Source organism: Nannospalax galili, unplaced genomic scaffold (genome assembly GCF_000622305.1).
Source record: "Nannospalax galili isolate Female #2095 unplaced genomic scaffold, S.galili_v1.0 scaffold252, whole genome shotgun sequence".
In the NCBI taxonomy this organism is placed as follows: Eukaryota; Metazoa; Chordata; class Mammalia; order Rodentia; family Spalacidae; genus Nannospalax; species Nannospalax galili.
This window is the reverse complement of record NW_008333886.1, coordinates 6088396-6110302: the sequence shown is the minus strand read 5'-3', so window position 1 is coordinate 6110302 and position 21907 is coordinate 6088396. Positions and strand designations below refer to the sequence as shown.

Below are 21907 nucleotides of genomic sequence, written 5' to 3'. Positions count from 1 at the left end.
GATACAGAGTTGAGATTATAATGGTTCTCAGAAGCAGTACCCGATCATAATTTAAATTCCTCTGTATTGTTTGGTCAGCAGCAGCCTTGATTCATTTGCTTTTTACTGCCTTGATAGAAGTCCTTTTGGGTTGAGAAATAGAAAGAGGCCAAATTAGGAAAAGAAGTCAAGCCAATGGCTTTTACCTCTGCTATTTTGGAACCAGATGCAGTGAAACTGAGCTCTGTGTGTGTTGGGCACATAGATGTTTATTACCGGCTCACCAGTGGTAAGAGCAAAGAGCTGTCCAGCATGGTTCACTCAAAGAGGACAGGAATTCTGCACCTTCATTTCAGACCTGAAACTGAGCGTGATTATGTTTCATGTGAAGTAACTTATTGGATTTCTGGCTGCTCCAGTATTAAAACCTTATGAATTTAGATTGTGGCTGAACTAGTTTTTAGAAATTAGTAGAAAAGTAGAGGGAAGGATTTAAATCACCTGAAAAGGAGGTGTGAGAGACAGTGCAATGGATTCCCTGTTTAGAAGCAAAATGCAGTTACCTGTAATTTATTCTTCTGGCTTTATTCAAACTCACAGTGGTTGTAAAGTGAGAGTAATTCTTTGCTATGGATTATTTTCAATTATCCACTAGCCGTATTTGCATCCGCTACATGCATAATAGCACGACTTTGGACAGGTTGTACCATCTCTCCAAACATCACTTTGATTTTTCTCTAAAGCATAAGTACTTTTCCCCGAGATTATTTGGTTGATTAGATAATGAATCTAAGATTTTTGTATCAAGTTCTAAGTATTCTAAGCTTCAATGGGAATTAACTATTGCTGAGATTCATCTCAAAATTAAATTAGCTTGACACTGGATCTCTACATAAATATAAACATTTAGATTTTATACTTGAGACACAAAGTTTTGAAGGACATATATCTTACACTGCACTGCAGGTTTTACTAATTCACTCCTCTCTCTCTTCTCTCCAATGAGCTTGAAGTAGGATTACAATACATGAATGTACAGGCTGTCTTTTGTCTATTTTTAGATAAGCACAACACTTTCATAAAGATTTTAGAAAATTTTATTTCATTGACAATTAATTATGTAAAAGTACTAATTAAGCAACACAGTGTAGTAGAGGAAAGAATTGAGAATTTGGATCCAAGAAGCCCAGCTTCTAAACTGATCTTCTAAATACAGATCAGTTTGTCTTAGGGAAAATTAATCTGTTTGGTTTTCAGTTTATTCTGACTTGCAAGGAAAACAAATTGTGCCAATGATTTCATTTCAAAGACAATTTTAGTTATCAAATTATGGTTCTGCAATAAACTCAGAACAACTCTATTTTCAAAATTATATCTTGTATCTACAGGCAATGCTGAATCTTGTGTCTTTGCTTCTGATTATTTCCCCATCCAGTAGCAAAGAAAATATGATTGCTTTTATTTTGAAGTTAATTTTTCCCAAATCTTGAGATCTTAATTTGTCAGATGACTGACTGTAAAAGATAATTTGTTCCATTCAGACAGAACAGTCTCCTTGTCTCTGAATAGAACAATCTCAGCCATCTGAGAAAGACCCTACACTTCCTATGATGTTTTTTCTAAAGAAACTTACACAGCTTATTATGAAAACCAACTTTTACCATCATAGGAACAGCCACACCTTTGTTTTAAAAATAAATTGAAAGGAAATGCTGCCAGACAATTTTAACTAAAAAGGAATTTTGCTTTGTCTTTCTTTTTAAAAGCTTTTCTTTTCAACAAACATTTTCAAAAATAATACTTTAAGAAAACCAATCTGAACATGTGCTTCAGAAATTCGCATGTTTAAATTTTTTAAGTATGGGAGGTGGCTGAAGAGATGAGTCAGGGGTTAAAAGCACTGGCTGCTCTCGCAGAGGACCCTGGTCTGATTCCCAGCACCCATGTTGCTAACGACCATTCCTTAACTCCCGTTCCAAGGGATCTGACGCCCGCCTCTGGCCTCTACAGGCACTGCATGACATGGGTACACTTGTAGGCAATACACTCAGAATCATATAATAAAAGTAAATACATTTTTAAAACATTTAGAAGAAACTTCTGTGTTTATTAGTACAATTAAATCAATTTAATAAAATGTCCTAACTTCACACATCCCAATCTAGAATGGAGACACCTCATAGTAAGGGGAAACTAAAGGTGACATGGAAAAACAGAACTTGTCCCTGTGCACCTGGGACTATCAGAGCTTGGATTATGAAAAGGGAGGTTCCTGGTGTTTTATTTAGATTGTTGATTCCATTCCTGGAAGCAGATGAAAGCTCAAATAATGCAGTGAGAGCATCAGGATTTCCCAACTCCCATTTGAATAATACCAGCCACCATCCAATAATTTGTCTGCTTTTTTGTAATGGAATGTTCTTGTTTCCACTTTTACTGTAACTTTACCTCAAAAATAATTCCATTGACAAGGACATGGAGAGTTCGCCATGTGGTTAGATTACAGTGTTTTTCCACGTAGTGGTAATTACTTAATGAGGCACTGATTATATAGTTCAATAGATATTTGATTCTGGACTATATCACCCATACTTGGTGAAGTAGGCAATGAAATGAAGAAGAAATACAGGTTCTTAAACTCTGCTTTCATCATTTTGTGACTTTCTTTTTGCTTAGTTTGCCTTATTTGACCCTTTTTTTCTCTTTCTCAGTCAAAGGCCTGGCCTGAGTTGCCTCACAAACACTTAACGTTACATGCCACTAATGTGTTGGGGGCTCTCTACTTCTCTTCTCTTCTTCTCTTCTGGAGAAGTAACATTCTGAACCTGCTACAGTTTACTGTCAAAGGTATCCAGTCATCCATCCAGCTACCCCATGGGGTCAGTAGAGGAAGACCTGGGACTGTTCCTGACTTTGGCCAACAGAAGCTATTCTGGAGATGGAGGCAACGAGGAAACCGGCTGAGGCAACTGCAGAAAATCCTTACAAGAACAGAGCTTAGTCTCTTTCTACACCACAAAAAAATTCTACTACATGTTAAAACACTGTGGTATGAATTCAGCTGTTCTGGAATATTATTTCAGACATACTCCTAGTGTTCAATTTGCTAAAACACATTTTATAACATTAACATGAAGCATATAAGATAAAGTTCTTTTCAAGTTCTTTTATAAAATATAAAAAAGAGAGAGAGTAAAGGGTCTAAATTAGCTCAGAGACTTCTAATAAATGATATCCATATAGAACCAGTGAGATGGACCAGTGGGAAACACACTTGTTCTGGGAGCCTGAAGTCCTGAGTTCAGTTCTCAAAGCCCACAGTGGAATGAAAGAAGCAACTTCTGAAAGCTGTCCTCTGACCTTCACACCTGTGTCAAGGCACTCATGCATGCGTGTGTGCACACACACATACACACAGACACACTAATATCCATACGTGTTTATACTGACGCTCTGAGAACCCTGAGGCAACATGCTAATACCTATGCTCAGGTTCCAGGCTGTGCTTTTATTTTGCAGTTTCACAGTATTTTACTATCTTTGTGGTTTAATTTTCATGTAGTTCCTTATCTACCATTTTATTATCTTAATTAAAAAATGTGCTAGATCATTAAGTGCTTCATCTTTCACTTAGATGATTTTGCATGTAATTATAAGAAAAAAGAATGGAAAACTTTTCAGTGATTCCCACAAATGACATGGAGAGTTACCCACATTTTATAGTTAATTAGCTTAGTTGGGAGATTAATTAATTTCTATGTGGCCTGTATAAAAGATAGATTTCCAACATGTGCCTATAAAATTATTCATAAAAACTCTTATTTTACAAATAAAAGATGGATTTGAACACACAGACAAAAATCTCACATCTGAAACAAAACTTCAGGTGTACAATAATCATTGTAGGACCGACTTGGTTTGTATTTAAACTAAAATGATAACTTTTTCAAGCATATTAGCCACATTCACTCGTCACAATTTAGAACTTCAAATATCTGCAAAAGTCATATTAAGATCGTTTGGCATGTGGATATGGTATCGTGCATCGCTAATCCCAATGCTCTTAAAGAGACATGGGAGGCAGAAATCAGAGCAACCCTGGAAATTATGTTCTAACTGGCTTGATACATGCAGTGACAAAATAGCAAAACAACCCTGCTGCAAACAAGTTGGAAGGCAGGGACCAACACCAGAGGTTTTCCTTCGATCTCCACATGCGTACAATATGAGTGTACATACCTACAAACACGCAGATTTTTCAGCAGACTGTTTGGCATGGTGTGGTATCCGTTAGTGTTTGCAGCCATGTGACAGCCCTGTCATTTGTTTCTGTTCTGTTTTGTTACGCATTGTCATGTTCATGAGGGAATTACAGAATTTTATTTGCAAAATCCAGGCAGCGGTTCCACCACTGCCTGTTCATTCTCCAAGGTAATGACCCTGAATAAATCTCTGACAACCAACGGTGCTGTAGCGACGAAGGCTGGATCTGTGGCAGCTACAGTGTTAACCTAACTAGCTTTCATTTTGCATCTTTACAATTCCCATTTCCTTTCTCTACGGAAATAATAGATCCTCCTGCCCATGTTGATGACCCTGTGAGCTCTTCTGACACAGCAGTAGTCTGTCAGTGATGCTGTTAATAATTTTTCATGTTCTTTCTCTCTTCCTTTTTAGTCTCGACCCATCCCTTCCCACCTTACTTCAGCAGTTGCAGAGAGCATCTTGGCTTCCGCCTGTGAGAGTGAGAGCAGAAATGCTGCGAAGAGGGTGCGTCTGGATAGACCCCAGGTACAGAGCCATGCTGGGCTGCTGTGCCCCGTCACAGTGCTGGGCTACTGAGCCCAGGCACAGTGCTGGGCTGCTGTGCCCAGTCATAGTGCTGGAGCTGCTGTGCCCGGTCGTAGTGATGGAGCCGCTGTGCCCAGGTGTAGTGCTGGGTTGCTATGCCCAGGCACCGTGCTGGGCTTCTGGGCTCAGTCACAGTGCTGGGCTGCTGTGTCCAGTATAGTGCTGGGATGCTGTGCCCAGTCGTAGTGCTGGAGCTGCTGTGCCCGGTCGTAGTGATGGAGCCGCTGTGCCCAGGCACCGTGCTGGGCTTCTGGGCTCAGTCACAGTGCTGGGCTGCTGTGTCCAGTATAGTGCTGGGATGCTGTACCCAGGCATAGTAATGGAGCTGCTGTGCCCAGTCATAGAGCTGGGTTGCTGTGCCCAGTCACAGGGCTGGGGCTGCTGTGCCGAGTCACAATGCTGAGCTGCTATGCCCAGCCACAGAAAATGCAGTTAATTGATATGAGGCGTTTAGCCTCTTGAATGAATCTAATACATGCAGAGATTGTTCTGACCACATGCAATGAACTTGAAGTTGAAAAATGTTATGTTCTTATGATCCATGGAAATCAAACCCAAGAATTCTGTGGTGTGAAAGAAGCATGAACAAAATTCAGCTTTGCCTCAGTTAGTAGCACCTAGAGCCTAGTTAAGAGCTTCTGGCTGACAGTCTGTCAGGTTTGTCAGGACTTTTCATATCTACCTCGTCATTTATGACAGAGATCAGATAGTGTTCATCTCGAATGAAGATGAACTTCTCAATTTCCTCTTGTCTGTATTATGATATAATTCTAGACCACTGCAAGATGGTTTGCTCTACTAATGCCAATAGATTAGGCTGACAGTAATGAAAATGAAACATAACTCTGAAAGATTACAGGTCATACATGGGGACCTTATCTGATGGAAATCTGTGTCCTGGGCTTACTTGTCTTGTTAATTAATCATCTACTGAATACCCATTGAGTACCATGTTCCTATGTCTCCTTCCTGAGATTCCATCAGTGTGGTATGATGTGCACATATAACACTCTTGTTTATTGCTGGTTCACTAGGCCTTTCTTTTAGTTTGTCTGTTATCTTTCTGTCTCCTCTTCATGTCTAAGGAACAGAATTCTCTTCTTTTTAAAAATTATTCTATTCATTTATTTTTTGTGTATGAGTGTTTTGCCTACATGTATGTGTCCACAGAGACCAGAAGAGGGAGTTGAATCCAGTGGAACTAGAATTAAGGACAGTCATTAGCTGCCATATGGCTGCTGGGAACTGAATCCTGGTCCTCTGCTAGAGCATCAAATGCTTATACCTACTGAGCGATCTCTCCAGCCCCAAGAATTCTCTTCTTTTCCTGTCTTCCTTTCTTAATTAGTCATAATATTTAAAACTCTTTTTATAAATTACAATGTTATACTAAATGCTATTCACAAAGGCTTGCTGTGTTCTGATTCTTAAGTTATGTTACAACTAATAAACTAGATACTTCATACTTCCCACTGAAATTGAAATGAGTAGAGATTACATTGTTAGTCTAGTTTCGTTTTTCCTGTGAACCAGTGGGCTTCAAGTAAGAGAAAGTGTTCTATTTCGGGATTAAAAGACTTTTTAACTGTTTCAGAATGACATCATTTTTACGTATTTATTATTATTAAAATTCTGAGCATTTCAAAGGATGAGACCTATAGTTAAACAAAATGCAATATTAATGTCGAATAAAAGTATGAGAAAAATGCCAATTTTGAATTCATTGACAATGACATTTAGCATATATTCACACGTCCACATCCTCAGTTTAGAAGTTTGTCAGTACTGTAATAAACAAAATGCAATATTAATGTCGAATAAAAGTATGAGAAAAATGCCAATTTGAATTCATTGACAATGACATTTAGCATATTCACACGTCCACATCCTCAGTGTGGAAGTTTGTCAGTACTGTAACTGTGCAATTCATCTTAGATGGTTTCAGTGCAACACACACTACCCTCTGGCATCATGGGTAGGTGGTGCATTCTGGGGGTGAATTCACCTCATTTGACTTTCTTCTGTACTGTTACTGATTTGATGGAATTCGGGAAGTTATGCTTCAGTTTCTCCAGGAGAAATAAGCAGTGATAACAGCACTAATCCTAAGGGGTTGATGTGAGAACCTTTAACAGTGGCTCATGTTTCACACTTAGCATTTTTCCTGGTGCAAAGTAAGGACCAATAAACCTGATCAGAAGACTCATGTCTAGCTCTTTTATCATAACCTTGGTAGTGGTGAGCCTAGAAAAATGCATCAGTATTTCTCTGATGTAGGAGTGCCATGTCAAAGTTCATTTGTAAAAGGATTTCATTTCTAAACACTGAAATAGTAGACGTCTGGAACCCAAAGGGCTCTCCTGCTTACCATGTGCCCACATATGCCACCAAGTGACTCTAGAATATTCTATAATAGTATCAGACATATAGAGATCTGTTGTGAAAAGTGGCAGGTTCATGCTATATTCTTATCTATATTGTTATCTCTAGCATCAGACCTGGTTACCCACTGGTATGTGTTCAGATCACTTCATTTTATGGAAAAGGCACAAGCGATGCTGACTGTTTGGTAAGGCTGCTTTGTGCACACAGGGCACATACTCACTGCTCATTGTTACATACACACTCACTATCTGCTCCTCAGGCGAGGATGGGAGATGCCAATGTTCCTTGAGCCTACTACTCAACTTTGCTGTGTTACACTGTGTGCCAGACACAGTGGTTGCCTCCTGAAAGGCTTGCTCCTTTGTAATGGGGAGATGCCCACTATTACGTACCTGTAGGAATGTTCTTTCCAGGCCCTAAACAAGTTCAGATGTCTTGCGATTTGTGTGTGATAAGGAAGAAGTCGGTGTTTAAAATTGCATACTATGGGCTCTGAAGATGCCTTAGGTGGTAAGTGAGTACCCAACTTTGATCCACAGAACCCATGTTTAGAAAATAAAAGGCCAGGTGTAGTGGCACACAAAATCCCAGTGAAACCCAGTTCTGGCAGAGACAAGCAGACCCCTTGTGCTCGGTGACCAACCAGCGTAGCCTACTTGGTGAGTTCCATGTCAGTGAGACCTTGTCTCAAAAACCAGGGGTGGATGTCACTGACAAACACCTGAGGTTGTCCCTTGACCTCCACCTTCATATGCATGCACCCCCACCTACACACACATGGGCATGCTGGCACACATATGCACAAAAATCAATTAAATAGTTAATTGCATCCTATGATTCTAGAACCAATTAGACACTTTACAAACACAACCATCCCATTAATTTGTTGTAACATTCTCATGAAAATAAATCAGGGCTCAGAGAGGTGAGATGAGTCAAGCAAGGTTAAAACTGCAGAGGCAGTCACCTACAAGTTTACATACCCTTGAGGTGACACATAGATGCCTTCTGTCATCCTATAGTGTCTTCTTATTGGTTAAAGACAAGTCATATGCCTGATTATCACCTTGAATGATGGCTCAGCACCTATAATTAGCATTTCAAATATTTCTAAGGCATTTCTTCTTATCACCAGTTCTGTAGACCTCACTTCAGATACTGCACAAAGATGCTAGCATATGATGCTTCTCCCTGCTGTGGAGTACAGCAAGCCCTTTCATAGATGCTCCAAGCTCATGCGCAGTTCTTTGCTGGTCTTTGTAATAAGATCATGCTTTCTGTGAGTACTCAGAACCCGACTCACAATTCTTAAAATCACCAATGGTTCAGAGATTTTTCATTAGTTCCAGACGCTCTGTAAAGGCCTAAAAGTTCAAAAACTGAAAGGTTAAAATCTGTCTTCTGTTAAGCCCCACCCCAACCCCTTGCTGCCCCTGGTTAGCCACATGGAGAGCTATAATTATGTATGTTATGGGTGTGTTAAATACTTTATTTCAAATGTCCATTTCATATTGGAGTCCAGAGGAAATGTGCTATGCAGCTGCAGCCCCAAAGCCAGCCAGCAGCAAGGCCAGGATCCTAGTCCTTCATCAGGAATCAGTTCACAGAGTAGAGGTGAATCCCTCACACATGTTGGGACATGGCCAGCGTTGTTATCCTACTAACATGAAAATCTGCAATTTGTACATGAGCTACAAGAAATCCTCCAGTTTGGCTATTCAAAAAGAGGAGCAAAGCTGGCCTTCAGTTTACAGAAGGTTTTTCTCCACTCTCTTTGCCTTTTACGTTCCTTCTTTTCTTCACTGTTTTTTCTCTTCTAGTTTTGTTTGGCTTTGTTTTGCTTTTATGATGAATTCTTTGAGAATTCCATACAATGTATCCTGGTCATATTCACTCTCCTTCCCTAACTTCTCCCAGGTCTATCCCACCCCTTCCTTATCACCCAACTTTGTGTCTTCTTCTAATTTTTAATATTTTATTTATTTTTAATTTTATGTGTATGCGTGTATTGCCTGCATGTAGGTAAGTGCACCTGTGTCGTACAATGCCTGTGAGGATAGAAAAGGCTGTTGGATCCCCTGGGACTGGAGTTACAGACAGTTTTTAGCTGCCATGTGGGTGCTGGGATTCAAGCCCAGGTCTCCTGCAAGAACAGCCAGTGTTCTTAACTGCTGGGCCATCTCTTCAGGCTGCTGCTCCTCCTCCTCCTCCTCCTCCTTCTCCTCCTTCTCCTCCTCCTTCTTTTTTTTTTAATTCCTAGAGTCTAGTTTGTGATATCCAGGTAGTTTTGGTGTCTGGATACCAAACAAAAAGTGTCAACCTACCAGAACCCACACTCTTAAAGAAAATCTCTCTCTCTCTCTCTCTCTCTCTCTCTCTCTCTCTCTCTCTCTCTCTCTCTCTCTCTCATGTGTGTTTACTTTTCATCAAGGTGAGCATAGAGTCATAATGCAGGTAAGTGCATGATTCTAGTGGGCATCTTAAAATATCAGAAGTAGGGGCTGGAGAGATAGCTCAGTGGTTAAGAGCAACAGCTGCTTTTGCAGAAGACCTGAGTTGGGTTCAGTCCCCAGCACCCACATGTCAGCTAAGAACTATCCATAACTCCAGTTCCAGAGTATCTGACACTCTCTTCTGACTTCTGTGGGCATTGCATGACACAGGTGCACTTAAATATATGCAGGCAATACATTCATACACATAAAATAAAAATAACAAAGTATCTTTAAAACTCATGGTGAGGATCTGGTTAGATCAGGGGTTAAGAGCTCTTCCAGAGGCCTGGAGTTCAGTTCCCAGCACCCATATCAGATAGCTCACAATTCCCTATACCAGCTCCAGGGGATCAGAAACCTTCTTTGGGTACATGCGCACACATGCACACACACGTGCACACGCAGACACAATTTAAAAATTAAAATACGGGCTAGAGAGACGGCTCAGAGGTTAAGAGCAGTTGTTGCTCTTCTACAGGACCAGGATTCAATTCTTGGCCCCTGCATGGCCAAGAAACTCCAATTCCAGGGGATCCGATGTCCTCTTCTGACTTCTGCTGGCATTGCACACACATCTGCACTTACATGTAGGCAAAACACTTATACACATAAAAATATAACTAGCTAGCTAAATAAATAAATAAATTTTAAAATCTAAAAATGATTTTAAGTGGCAGTGAATTTAAAAAATTGCCTTTGGGTCTTGCTTGGCTATTCATAATTCAGCAATCTTGGACAGTGACTTCACTTCCCTGTGAATCACCTGTAAAATGAGGCTCTTTGTAAAAATGTAATGACACCACTTGCGCAAAGCACTTGGCACAACCCCCTAAACTAAAGCTCATTCATTATGGGAGTCAGGAGGCGCACAAGTTATGACTGGAGAGGTCCCTGAGCTGGTGAAGCAAGGAGATATGGCTGTTACATTCCCAAGGTCAGTAAATGCATCGGCCAGCCTCACCCTCCTAGCTTGGGGACCCACCCTCTGGCTACCTGAAGCCTGTAATTGGGGGTGGGGGGAGCGCGGTGGGGGCGGCTCTCTGCCTCCCAAGTGCTGGGACTACAGGCGTGTGCCACCATGCCAGGCTAGGGACACATTTTAAACCTATCAAAAACACTGACAAAGACAGATTTTCATTTTAAATACTTTTGTGTGTGCTGTGTGTTTACATGTATGTGTGCGCATATCTGCACCACAGCACATTTGTGGAGGTCACTCTCTACTGGGTTTCTCTGTTGTTCTGCAAATACCAGACCAGCTGTCCCACTGGCGTCGGCATTTTCAGGCCTCTGCTTCCCAACTCACTACAGGAGTGCTAAAATTACAGACAAGCTGTAGGCTCTGGCTTTACATGGGATCTGGAGATCCGAACTAAGGCCTTCAGGTTTCCAGGGCAAGCCTTTATCCACTGAACAATCTCCCCAGCCCTGAGAGGAAGTTTTTGAGATAGTCTTTATTTCATTTTTCTGCAGTTTTATTTCCTTAATGTTTATAAACTTTAATATATGCTTAACTTAAAACCACAGTTTTCAGTAGGATTTTACTATTAAATTATACACTGTGATAATATATAATCTGTTTTCTTGGCCTGCCATCCATATATCCTTTCAGCGTTTCTTAACCATCATTAGGTCTTTATTCTCTTTCTAACATTTTCTTTTCTTATGTATAATATTTTGGAAAAAAATTCTACATATCAAGTCCTTAAGTGTGTTTCAACATGCTTCTTCCATACACAGAATGAAATATACTACATAAGATAAACAGAAGACCATTGAAGGCAATTTGCAAAATATTCTGCATTTTTTATTTCATGGGTTATTTTCAGCTCTGAGGGGTAGAGTGTGCTTTGCCAGACATTGATGTCCTCATTAATAAGAATATTAATAGCAGCCATGTGGATGGATGCAGCTCAGTATGAGGACTCTTAGAAGATAATATTCCATTGCCTTACATGACAGTGACATGGCTCATCAATACCTATGCAAATGCAAGCACAAAAGCTGTCCTCTATTCTGAAAATCAGTTTAAGTTTGCGTTCCAATCCTCAAAATAAGCTTTTTGCCTACATGTATAGACCTCTAGCTGGACTTAAATACATATTGGAACAAGGGCAATCTGACTCTATTGCCTGGCACTTGTCAGACTTCTAGAAAGTCCAACCCCTTACCTGCCTGGATGCCAACAGCACCCGCTCTTCCGCCACAGAGCATCCCCCACGGGGCAGGGCACTGTCTCAAGAAGAAGTGCTACAGAGAGGATTGTGTGGGGTTTGAGTTCAGGACTAAGAACCAGAAATCCGCAGCCTCTTCCCTCTCTGTTGCTCTCATTGCAGAGAGAATGAGCTTGGAGCTGAAAACCTGTTACCGATCAGTCTCGTTCATAATATGTCGAATGAATTTTCCTTCCATCCTTCCTTTTCTTTGTTTTTGTTTTCTTAATTTGTCAGAGCTTGCAAGACAAAAAAGTACTTGGTATAAGGTAAAAATAATTAAATGCAGTCCTTTAGCTTGCTTGTGTTGTTTTGCTGTTTGGTAAGGATGAGGTCATTACGTATCTGTGGCCATACTGGACAGACCCCGTCAAGAAGCTGAGTCACCATGGTTGCTCATTGCATTGTTATTCTTGCTTAGTTTCTTTTACAGTTGTTATTCAGTGTACATTTATTTTCTTTTCTAATATCTAAGTCTCCATTAGTTAAGTTTCTTATTTAATATTCATAGTAGGGATGCCACAAAATTCAACATTTTCTACAGATAAAAATCTAAGGAAATAACTGTTCCAAAGTCTTTCAAGACGTCTCTGTTCATCATTATTTTAAATATTTTATTTATTATTTTTATTTTATGTGTATGAGTGCATTGCCTGCACGTATGTGAGTGCACCTGTGTCGTGCAATGCCACGGAGGTCAGAAGAGGGCTTTGGATTCCCCTGGAACTGGAGTTAAAGACAGTCCGTAGCTGCCATGTGGGTGCTGGGAATTGAACCTGGGTCCTCTGAAGGAGCAGTCAGTGCTCTCAACCGCTGAGCCATCTCTCCAGCCCTGTCTGTTCATCATTTTGTATCACCCATATGTACACTGACTCCACAGTTAGCATTGAGGATGGGGAGGGGGTGTTCTTTACTTTCATTGATGGGTTTATACCAAACCAGCTCTACACTCACTGAGCCTCCAAACGCTGGGCATTGTTTACATAGACACCTTCCAAAGGAACAAAAGTGGTTTTTGCATATGGGAAGTCACTGACACAATTTTATCTTACATTATGATCTCAAGTTCATGAGTACAAAGTGGTGAACGAATTAGAAAACCTATTCAGACCATTGTTTTACATCCTTACTCTTCAGTCACTGCTGTCTTCTAGCACAACGCAATGCACTTGTGAAGTGTTTACCTTCACTTTTTTGTTTGTCTTTTTGAAGCAGGGTCTCCCTGTAGCCCCAGCTGTCCTGGAACTCACTATGTAGACCAGGCTGGTCTTGAACTCACAGAGATATGCCTGCCTCTGCCTCCCAAGTGGTGGGACTACAGGCGTGCGCCACCATGCCCGGCTACCTTCACATTTTTAAAGAATAAATAAGGGGGCTGGAGATGCTCAGCAGTTAAGAGTACTAACTGCTCTTGCAGAAAACCCAGGTTCAGATCCCAGAACCCACGTGGAGGCTAACAACAGTCCTTAACCCCAGTTCCTGAGGATCTGATGCCCGCTTCTGACCTCCTTGGGCATTGCACAACACAGGTGAAATTACATACATGCAGACAATATACTCACACACATAAAATTTTAAATAAAGAATAAATAGAACTGTAGAAACAGTATCTGTACCACGATATATATTTTTTGTACATTTGTTTAACTGTTGCACACATATATCCAATACATATTGGCCCCTCTTGCCCTTTCCCCATCTCCATACCAATCCCATCTACCCAACTAAGAAAAAGCAAGTATATGTATCAAATTAAAATATTTTATAACTATATAAAATAGCACACATTGACAATATGTATTTACCACTTGGGTGTTATTAGGCTCGCTCCACAAGGTGTAGACTAAGCAGGTTTGTTGGAATTTTATGCCAACTCTTCAGAGAAAAATATTAGACCACAATTTGTTGCTATTTTGTGAGCAAACTAATTGCACTACTTATTTGTATTCTATCAGCATTATCTTGATAATGTGGCTAGACTTCAAATATAAATGAATTCCAATTTGTTTTCTCAAAGGATAACTTTTGTTGGCAATTTTTAATTTTTCTTTTCTCTTTATTTGAGCTGCTATTTCATAAATATTTCATTATCTATATCTATAAGGAGTTATTAATAGATAATTACTTCTAAATAGGCCCTAAAATATTTTGTTTATTTGACAAATATGCACAACTGTGTGATAGACATTTCTCTCAGTGCTGAGTAAGGAGGGAGACCTTGACAGAGAGCTTACGAACACCAGCTTTCCTTGTACTGGCTGGCACAGGTCTCTGTACTATTAAATTTCTAATTCTTGTTGTATTACTAGGTGGTCCTTTTTATTCTCACATTGCAAAATAAGCAAGGCATAGTATCTTCTCCTCAATAAGCTCTCAATCTATTCAAGATCAGTGAAGTTGGCAAGGTACCTTAAATATTGGGGTGTGACCAATTGCTGTGACCTCCCACACATGAGAGAATCCTGAGAAGTCTGCCTGGGGACCCAGGAGGGCTCCCAAGAGGAGACATTAGTTAGCCAGGCCTGGCAAAATGAAGGACATATTGACAGGCAAGAAATCTTCCTGTTTTTATTCAAGACGCATAGAACATTTCCACACAAGATACGGTGTTTAGTATCAAAACTGGCAGTCTTGTAGGAGAAGCTTGGGATTCTTGTGTGTGTTCACATATGACACGTGTGCAGATCACATACATATGCATGTGTGTGCTGTGGAGGCCAGGGATCAATATCAGATGTCTTCCTCAGCTGTTCCCCACTGTGTTTTTGAGACAGGGTCTCTCTCTGGACCTGGAGTTCACTGGTCAGCTAGACTGGCTGACCAGGAAGCCCCTGGGATCCCTTTGCTCCTGCCTCCACAGCTCTGGAAATACAGCTACAAGGCCATGTCTGGCTTTCTATGTGGGTGCTGGTGATTGAACTCAGATCTGCATGGTAAGCACTTTAACCATCTGAGCCATCTCCACAGTCCCAGCTTTGGATTTATGGTAAGAAATGCAGGGTATGGAGTTGGCTGTTGAGGTTTGAGCTGGATTGACAGGACTCTTGATGGGCCCTGTGAAGGTATGGAAGACTGAGCTGCTCCCAGAGGGGCCTGGTGCTGGAGTGTGGTGATTAGTGTGGTGAGGGGTGTGGTGAGGAGTGTGGTGAAGGAGTGTGGTGATTAGTGTGGTGAGGAGTGTGGTGAGGAGTGTGGTGAGGAGTGTGGTGAGGAGTGTGCTGAGGAGTGTGGTGAAGGAGTGTGGTGAGGAGTGTGGTGAAGGATTGTGGTGAGGAGTGTGGTGAGGAGTGTGGTGAAGGATTGTGGTGAGGAGTGTGGTGAGGAGTGTGGTGAAGGATTGTGGTGAGGAGTGTGGTGAGGAGTGTGGTGAAGGATTGTGGTGAGGAGTGTGGTGAGGAGTGTGGTGAAGGATTGTGGTGAGGAGTGTGGTGAGGAGGGAGGGGAGGTGGGGGAGGAGTGTGGTGAGGAGTGTGGTGAGGAGTGTGGTGAGGAGTGTGGTGAGGAGTGTGGTGAGGAGTGTGGTGAGGAGTGTGGTGAGGAGTGTGGTGAGGAGTGTGGTGAGGAGTGTGGTGAGGAGTGTGGTGAGGAGTGTGGTGAGGAGTGTGGTGAGGAGTGTGGTGAGGAGTGTGGTGAGGAGTGTGGTGAGGAGTGTGGTGAGGAGTGTGGTGAGGAGTGTGGTGAGGAGTGTGGTGAGGAGTGTGGTGAGGAGTGTGGTGAGGAGTGTGGTGAGGAGTGTGGTGAGGAGTGTGGTGAGGAGTGTGGTGAGGAGTGTGGTGAGGAGTGTGGTGAGGAGTGTGGTGAGGAGTGTGGTGAGGAGTGTGGTGAGGAGTGTGGTGAGGAGTGTGGTGAGGAGTGTGGTGAGGAGTGTGGTGAGGAGTGTGGTGAGGAGTGTGGTGAGGAGTGTGGTGAGGAGTGTGGTGAGGAGTGTGGTGAGGAATGTGGTGAGGAGTGTGGTGAGGAGTGTGGTGAAGGAGTGTGGTGAAGGAGTGTGGTGAAGGATTGTGGTGAGGAGTGTGGTGAGGAGTGTGGTGAGGAGTGTGGTGAGGAGTGTGGTGAGGAGTGTGGTGAGGAGTGTAGTGAGGAGTGTGGTGAGGAGTGTGGTGAGGAGTGTGGTGAGGAGTGTAGTGAGGAGTGTGGTGAGGAATGTGGTGAGGAGTGTGGTGAGGAGTGTGGTGAAGGAATGTGGAATTCCTGTTCCCAGAAAGCATCAGAAACCAGTGGGAAAGAAGGTACTGAGAAGAGTCTAGGAAAACTGAGATCTTCACACTGGGAGGCATGGTTTCATGCCACATTGTTCCAGACTTTCCCTTTAAATCAAGAGCAGTTTAGATTATATACTTAACAATAATGATGTTCCACTAATATATGAGAGTACATTAAATTGGGCAGAGGTTAGTGGGGGAGGTGCAGACTGGGGAGAGAATCTAAACACCATTAAAGTACATTGTATGTAATTTTTCAAAAACTCAATTAATAAAGAAAAATGCATTAAAGAAAGAAGAATCAAGGCTGAAGAGATGGCTCAGCAGTTAAGAGCACTGGCTGTCAGTTCCCAGCACCCACGTGATGGCTAACAACCATCTGTAACTCCAGTTCCAGGGGTCTGACGTTAGAGACATTTTATCTCATAAAGTACATATTACAGTTTTACTTAATCAATTAGTAACTTTTTTAATTTTCAAAAAACTGATACTGAGTTGACTTATATTTGAAGTTTCTCCTTGCACACATTTTTTCTAACATAATGGTATGTCAATAATTGTCCAATTGGTGATGTAGCATACTGTTGTGTTTGCCTTTCAACAGTTGTGAAATACACATTGATCAAATCCCTTTTCTCTTTCATGGCTGGGGCATTAGGAAACTCAGGAACTTCGTTTCTTTAGGGCAACCTCTCTGGTTTCTTTGGGAAGCTGAACACAAGCCCCACTTTCTGACCATTTTGTCTTTCCACCACTTTACTGTTTGATTTTCTGACTCCATGAATAATTTTCCCATATTTAATTAGAAAATTACATTTTTCATTTTAGGTACATCTTTAGTTTAGGATGTTATCAACTGCAAGGGGATAAATGGTGTGGTGTGAGTAGGTGGTCTTAACCAGACACAGGCACTCAATGTAACTCATTGTCTTAATCAGACACAGACACTCAGCGTAACACATTGATCTACTTCTGGCATCAAAGTCAGAAAAACACAGAGTTGACTGCATTCTCTATGAGCAAGGCTTCTTTGCTAATATTATTTCAAACTCAATTACTTTTAGGCTTAGTGGATAAGTGAAGAAGCTGATATATTTGGTCTATGCTACATAAATTCATTTTAATAATTTATGTCTTATAATTTGTTATTCTTCGTGCTACTCTTCCCCTTCAATTTGTCCACTTTAAATGCCATTAGTTACTGAGACGAAGACTATTATATACATTGGGAAAACTGTCCTAGAGTCACACATCTATTAGGAAGTTAGGTAATCTCAGAGCCTGACAAATTGGGCAGTTTGTCAAAGAAATATTTGTGGTACTTGGCACCACACAGGAAGTGTATTCAAGAAGACCAGAAGCCTCGGGGATGTGTGGTTACCTCCAAATCAGTCTGATTTGGGAAATGGGTGATCATTGCTGGGATTGGTGGGGACGGGGGCCTAAAGAGAAGCTCTGATTAAATAATTATTTTACTTCTATTTGTATTGGCAATCTTTTGTGTATTTTGATTTAATGATAAAGGTAACTGCACTTTCAACCTTGAAGGTAGATCTGACAGACAATTAACTACTGACTTGGGTAGAGCAGAAGAGATAACAGACCGGGTGATCTTGCAGTGTGTTCTCTAAAATTTGCCTGATTTTGATGATTTTCTTTCTTGATAAGGGGAGTCTCATAATAGTAAGGGGAGTATATTAGTGTCTGTGTACCAGCTTTATTTAAATAATTCATTTTTGAATTGCTTGTTTCCTACCCTCAGGAAAATCATCTTTATAATCTCCTCAATACCCTTTGCAGTGTCAGCGATATTTTTTACTTTTTATTGATTCTTTGAGAATTTTATACAATGTCTTGCAATCATATTCAGAACCCCTCCCACATCTACACCCCACCCTACCAACCCGTGCAACTACATCTGTCCTCTATTACTCTTTTTCTATTTTAAAGGCCTATTGAGTATAATTTGTATTCCCTAAATCCCCATGGGTATGGGTCCATTCCTTGGAGTTTTGTCAACCTACAAGGTATCACACTTTAAAGAAAACTGATTCTCTCTCTCTCTCTCTCTCTCTCTCTCTCTCTCTCTCTCTCTCTCTCTTGTAAGCTATTAACAACAGTTTCTTAAGTATATGGATATACAAAATAAAAAGTTTTAATGTAGTTACCCTATAATGGGGGTTCCATGGCCATATCAAATACCATAGGCTAGCAAATAAAAATGTGATTAAGAAAAAAAATCCTCAAACAATTAAACAGTCATAAAACTGTTTACTCTATGACTCTCTTTATTTTGGTTATTTACTTATTTATTTTTGCTCTGGGTTATAGCAGAGAGGAAGGCACGTTGCTCTGTCGGGATACCGAGACAATGGAGGAGAAGATGTAAGTGCTTAGTAGACAGAGGGTGCAAAAGCACCGAGAATTCCTGGGTGCTGTGTGGGCATGAAGGCAGGGACCTGTGCTCAGAGGCTGCTAGTATGTATCTGTAGAAGGGCCTTGGGACTAGAGAGATACCTCAGTGGTCAAAAGCACTCGCTGTTCTTGTAGAGAAGCCTGGTTCAGTTCCCAGGACCCATGCAAAAGTTCACAATCTTCTGTAACCTCAGTCTCAGGGAAAATAATTCCCTCTTCTGACCTCCATGGGCTCTACACACATGGGTGCACCACACACACACACACACACACACACACACACACACATAAATGTAATAAATAAGTATAAAAGAGAAATGGCCTCTTTTCACAAGTCATTCAAAGTACAACATTATTATAGAGTATATTGGATCCATTTAAAAACAAAGTTGAAGCCGGGTGTGGTGACACACACGTTTAATCCCAGCACTTGGGAGGCAGAGGCAGGAGGATTTCTGTGAGTTCAAGGCCAGCCTGGTCTACATAGTGAGTTCCAGGCCAGTTGGGGCTACAGGGAGACTCTGTCTCAAAAAGACCAAAAAATTTTTTTAAAAGTTGAGAGACCAGAAAAAGCTTGGATGGTTCAGGGTGGAAAAATGCTTGTCGCCTGAGTCTGACAACCCAAGTTCCATCCCTGGAACTCATCTAAAGAACTCAATATGGTGGCATGCATTTGTAATCCCAGCACAACCAAGGCGAGGTGGCTAGTAGGGAAATCGGCCTGAAGCTCGTGAGCCAGCGATCGAGAACACAGCACAGAAGAAACAAGAGACCCTGCCTCTGCACATCAAGGGAGAGAGTGTGCTCCTGAAAACGCTCCTCTTGAGTCCACACACCCCTGTGCTCACACACATACATTACACACAAACATACACAGCACGTATATGCATAGTGATAATAACAATAATAATATTTAAAACTACAGGGAAGCTTATAGATCATTTTTTTTCAAAAAATTATGTACATTTAGCATACAAGCATACAAGGGTTCAATCATTAACAACACATAATAATAATGGTGTTAAGTAAATATGTACATGAATAAATAAAACCCAAATTACTTTATAATAAATGCCTGAGCAAGTTAATTTTCAACTCAGATTTTCCTTTTTTCTTTCTCCATTGCTCCCTAGGTTCCTTCCTTCCCCTTTCCCATTCCCCTTTCTTCAGTGATTTTTTTCCCATATATAGAAACAAAAGTTCTCCTTTAAAAGAAAGGAAAAGGATCAACACAGTGCAAAAAATGTATCTCCTTTTTAATGTGGGGTAATGTTCTGAGTAATGGAAGTCAGAATGCTTCATAAACTTCTGCTCTTAGTATCATCGTATCTTCATACAATGCAAGATTCTGAACATTACTTTGGATTCAGAACTCAGAATGTTACATTAGTTTAATTCAGTTGCATCTTTCTATCATTAATTGCTGCCTACTAAGCCAGTTTGAGAGGTCTGACAAAACTGTCAAGTTGTGTATGAATTTTAGCATGAGTGCAAAAAACTTATTCGAGGGAAATTGTCCAGTTTGTGGATTTTCTTAAATTCTGCATATAAGATCCTAGAATTTATTTAGTTACTAAAGTGCAAGACCCTTTCTGTAATTATTTATGTTGAATTAATTTCTTGAACAACTATTTATGGATAATTTATATTCTAGCAACAAAATCTGTCGAAACCATTTTCTACACTCAGATCCAGATTTAAATATCAAACTTTTCACCTTTCAATGTCATTTTGAATGCATGGGCAATAAATCATGAACAGGCAGCACAACATATAGGATCGTACTTAAATTTAGATGATACTTGGTAATTTGTTTGCATGCACTTACATTTTCTTATTTAGATTTATCAAACATTCAGTAAGATAGATGTTATCGGCACTATTGTAACACAACCAAAGGCTCTACAAACAGGACATGAGTTCCTCTGTGCCAGTCCCGATTCCTGCCTGTGTGAGTGGCTGTTGCAGGTTTGGAGGTGTTTGAATGTCTGTGCTCTTTCCAGATATTCTCAGCCCCTGCCCTACACTTGGGCTTTACTTGTAGATTCATCTCAAGGTTCGTCTGCCATAACACATGGCTCCTACTTGAAATTTTGGTGCACAAAGTGAAATTCCCCTTTCTACTTCATTGTATAGGAATGATTCTGCACAAAACATGCTAGCATGTGTCATGTGTCCAGCTAGCAGTGCAATGGCTTCCCCAGTGTCTCTTGAGTAGTGTTTCACCCCACAAATTGTAAGCCCTATATGGAGCTAAAACAGCCTTGCTTTTTTATCACTCTGAGACCCAGAGATAACCAGTTATATGTTAGGATAAGGATAGACATTTAATAAATAGCTATATGTCAGCTTGACATACATGGCAAATAATGAGCCTTACAGAAGAAAATTCTTTCCTTGAGATACCTACCAGCACTGAGAACAACAATAATATACTGGAGATTAGTCCTTTGGATTGATGCTGCAGTTTAAGATGCCAGCTGGCAGCCTGGTAAACATGGTTTTAGCACCAAATAGGGAAAGATCACAAACAGTAAGATAGGAAGCATGGGTACAGGCTGAGGAGCAGGCAAGGAATGTCCCAACGTTTGGTTCTGAGACCACTGTTGCTTTCCACTGATCTGTAAGAAAAAGAAGCTAACTAGTAGGTTTCTGGAGAAGCAATTGCAGAGAGGCACAGATGCGGGGAGCTGACCTGATAAATGCCCCTGGATAGTTGTTGTAGCAGCGGGTTGAATAGAGCAGGTTGATAGAAGTGCTGCTGTGGGCTGTGGAGGACGTTCCACGCAAAATGCAGCACTTTAGAGAGTTAGCATACAAAGTTGAAGAGGCTCTCAGTGGTGGCCATGTTCCTCCTTTTTTCCAGCTCTAATCTGTTTCAAATTCCATAAAAGATCTACCTTTAATGGCAATGATAATTCTGTGTCCTTGAAGAACTAGCAACGCGAATTCTGTAAATACACATGGTGCATCTGAGGTATTGCTCCTGGGAGAGAAGCTATTTCTAAACACAGCTGGTAACAAAAGGAGTTAGATGCTTTAAAATACACATAACATTTAAAAATGTATATATACATTATGTCTGTTCTCAAATGTTTTTCATATTCACTCTGTTAATTCACAAATATATGCATGGACTTTCGTATATGTGTACTAGACATACAAAAGGTAGCTATTCAGAGTTAGGCATAAAGGAAAAGACACTGTCAATACATGAACAAGGATTTTGGGATCATTACTGGGCCATGAAACAAGGACTTTGGGATCATTACTGGGCCAGGAATTTTGAGTTTTTAAAGTACCAATTTTATGTTTGTAGGTAGAATTTAGCATTAATGTGAATTGTCTGGTTAAGTCAGATGCCCCT

General features: G+C 40.8%; 1 protein-coding gene across 3 annotated transcripts in view; it reads left to right on the top strand.

Moving 5' to 3' along the window:
- The window catches only part of LOC103730571 (nucleolar protein 4), a 145153-nt gene that overhangs the window by 76637 nt on the left and 46609 nt on the right, over positions 1-21907 (top strand). For 2 of the 3 annotated variants that reach the window (XM_017797092.1, XM_008828850.2), the window contains one exon: positions 4657-4770. In XM_017797092.1, coding sequence (XP_017652581.1) covers positions 4657-4770 — 114 coding nt within the window. The remainder of the gene's footprint in view (positions 1-4656; positions 4771-21907) is intronic. The other variant, XM_008828851.1, reaches the window with a different exon arrangement.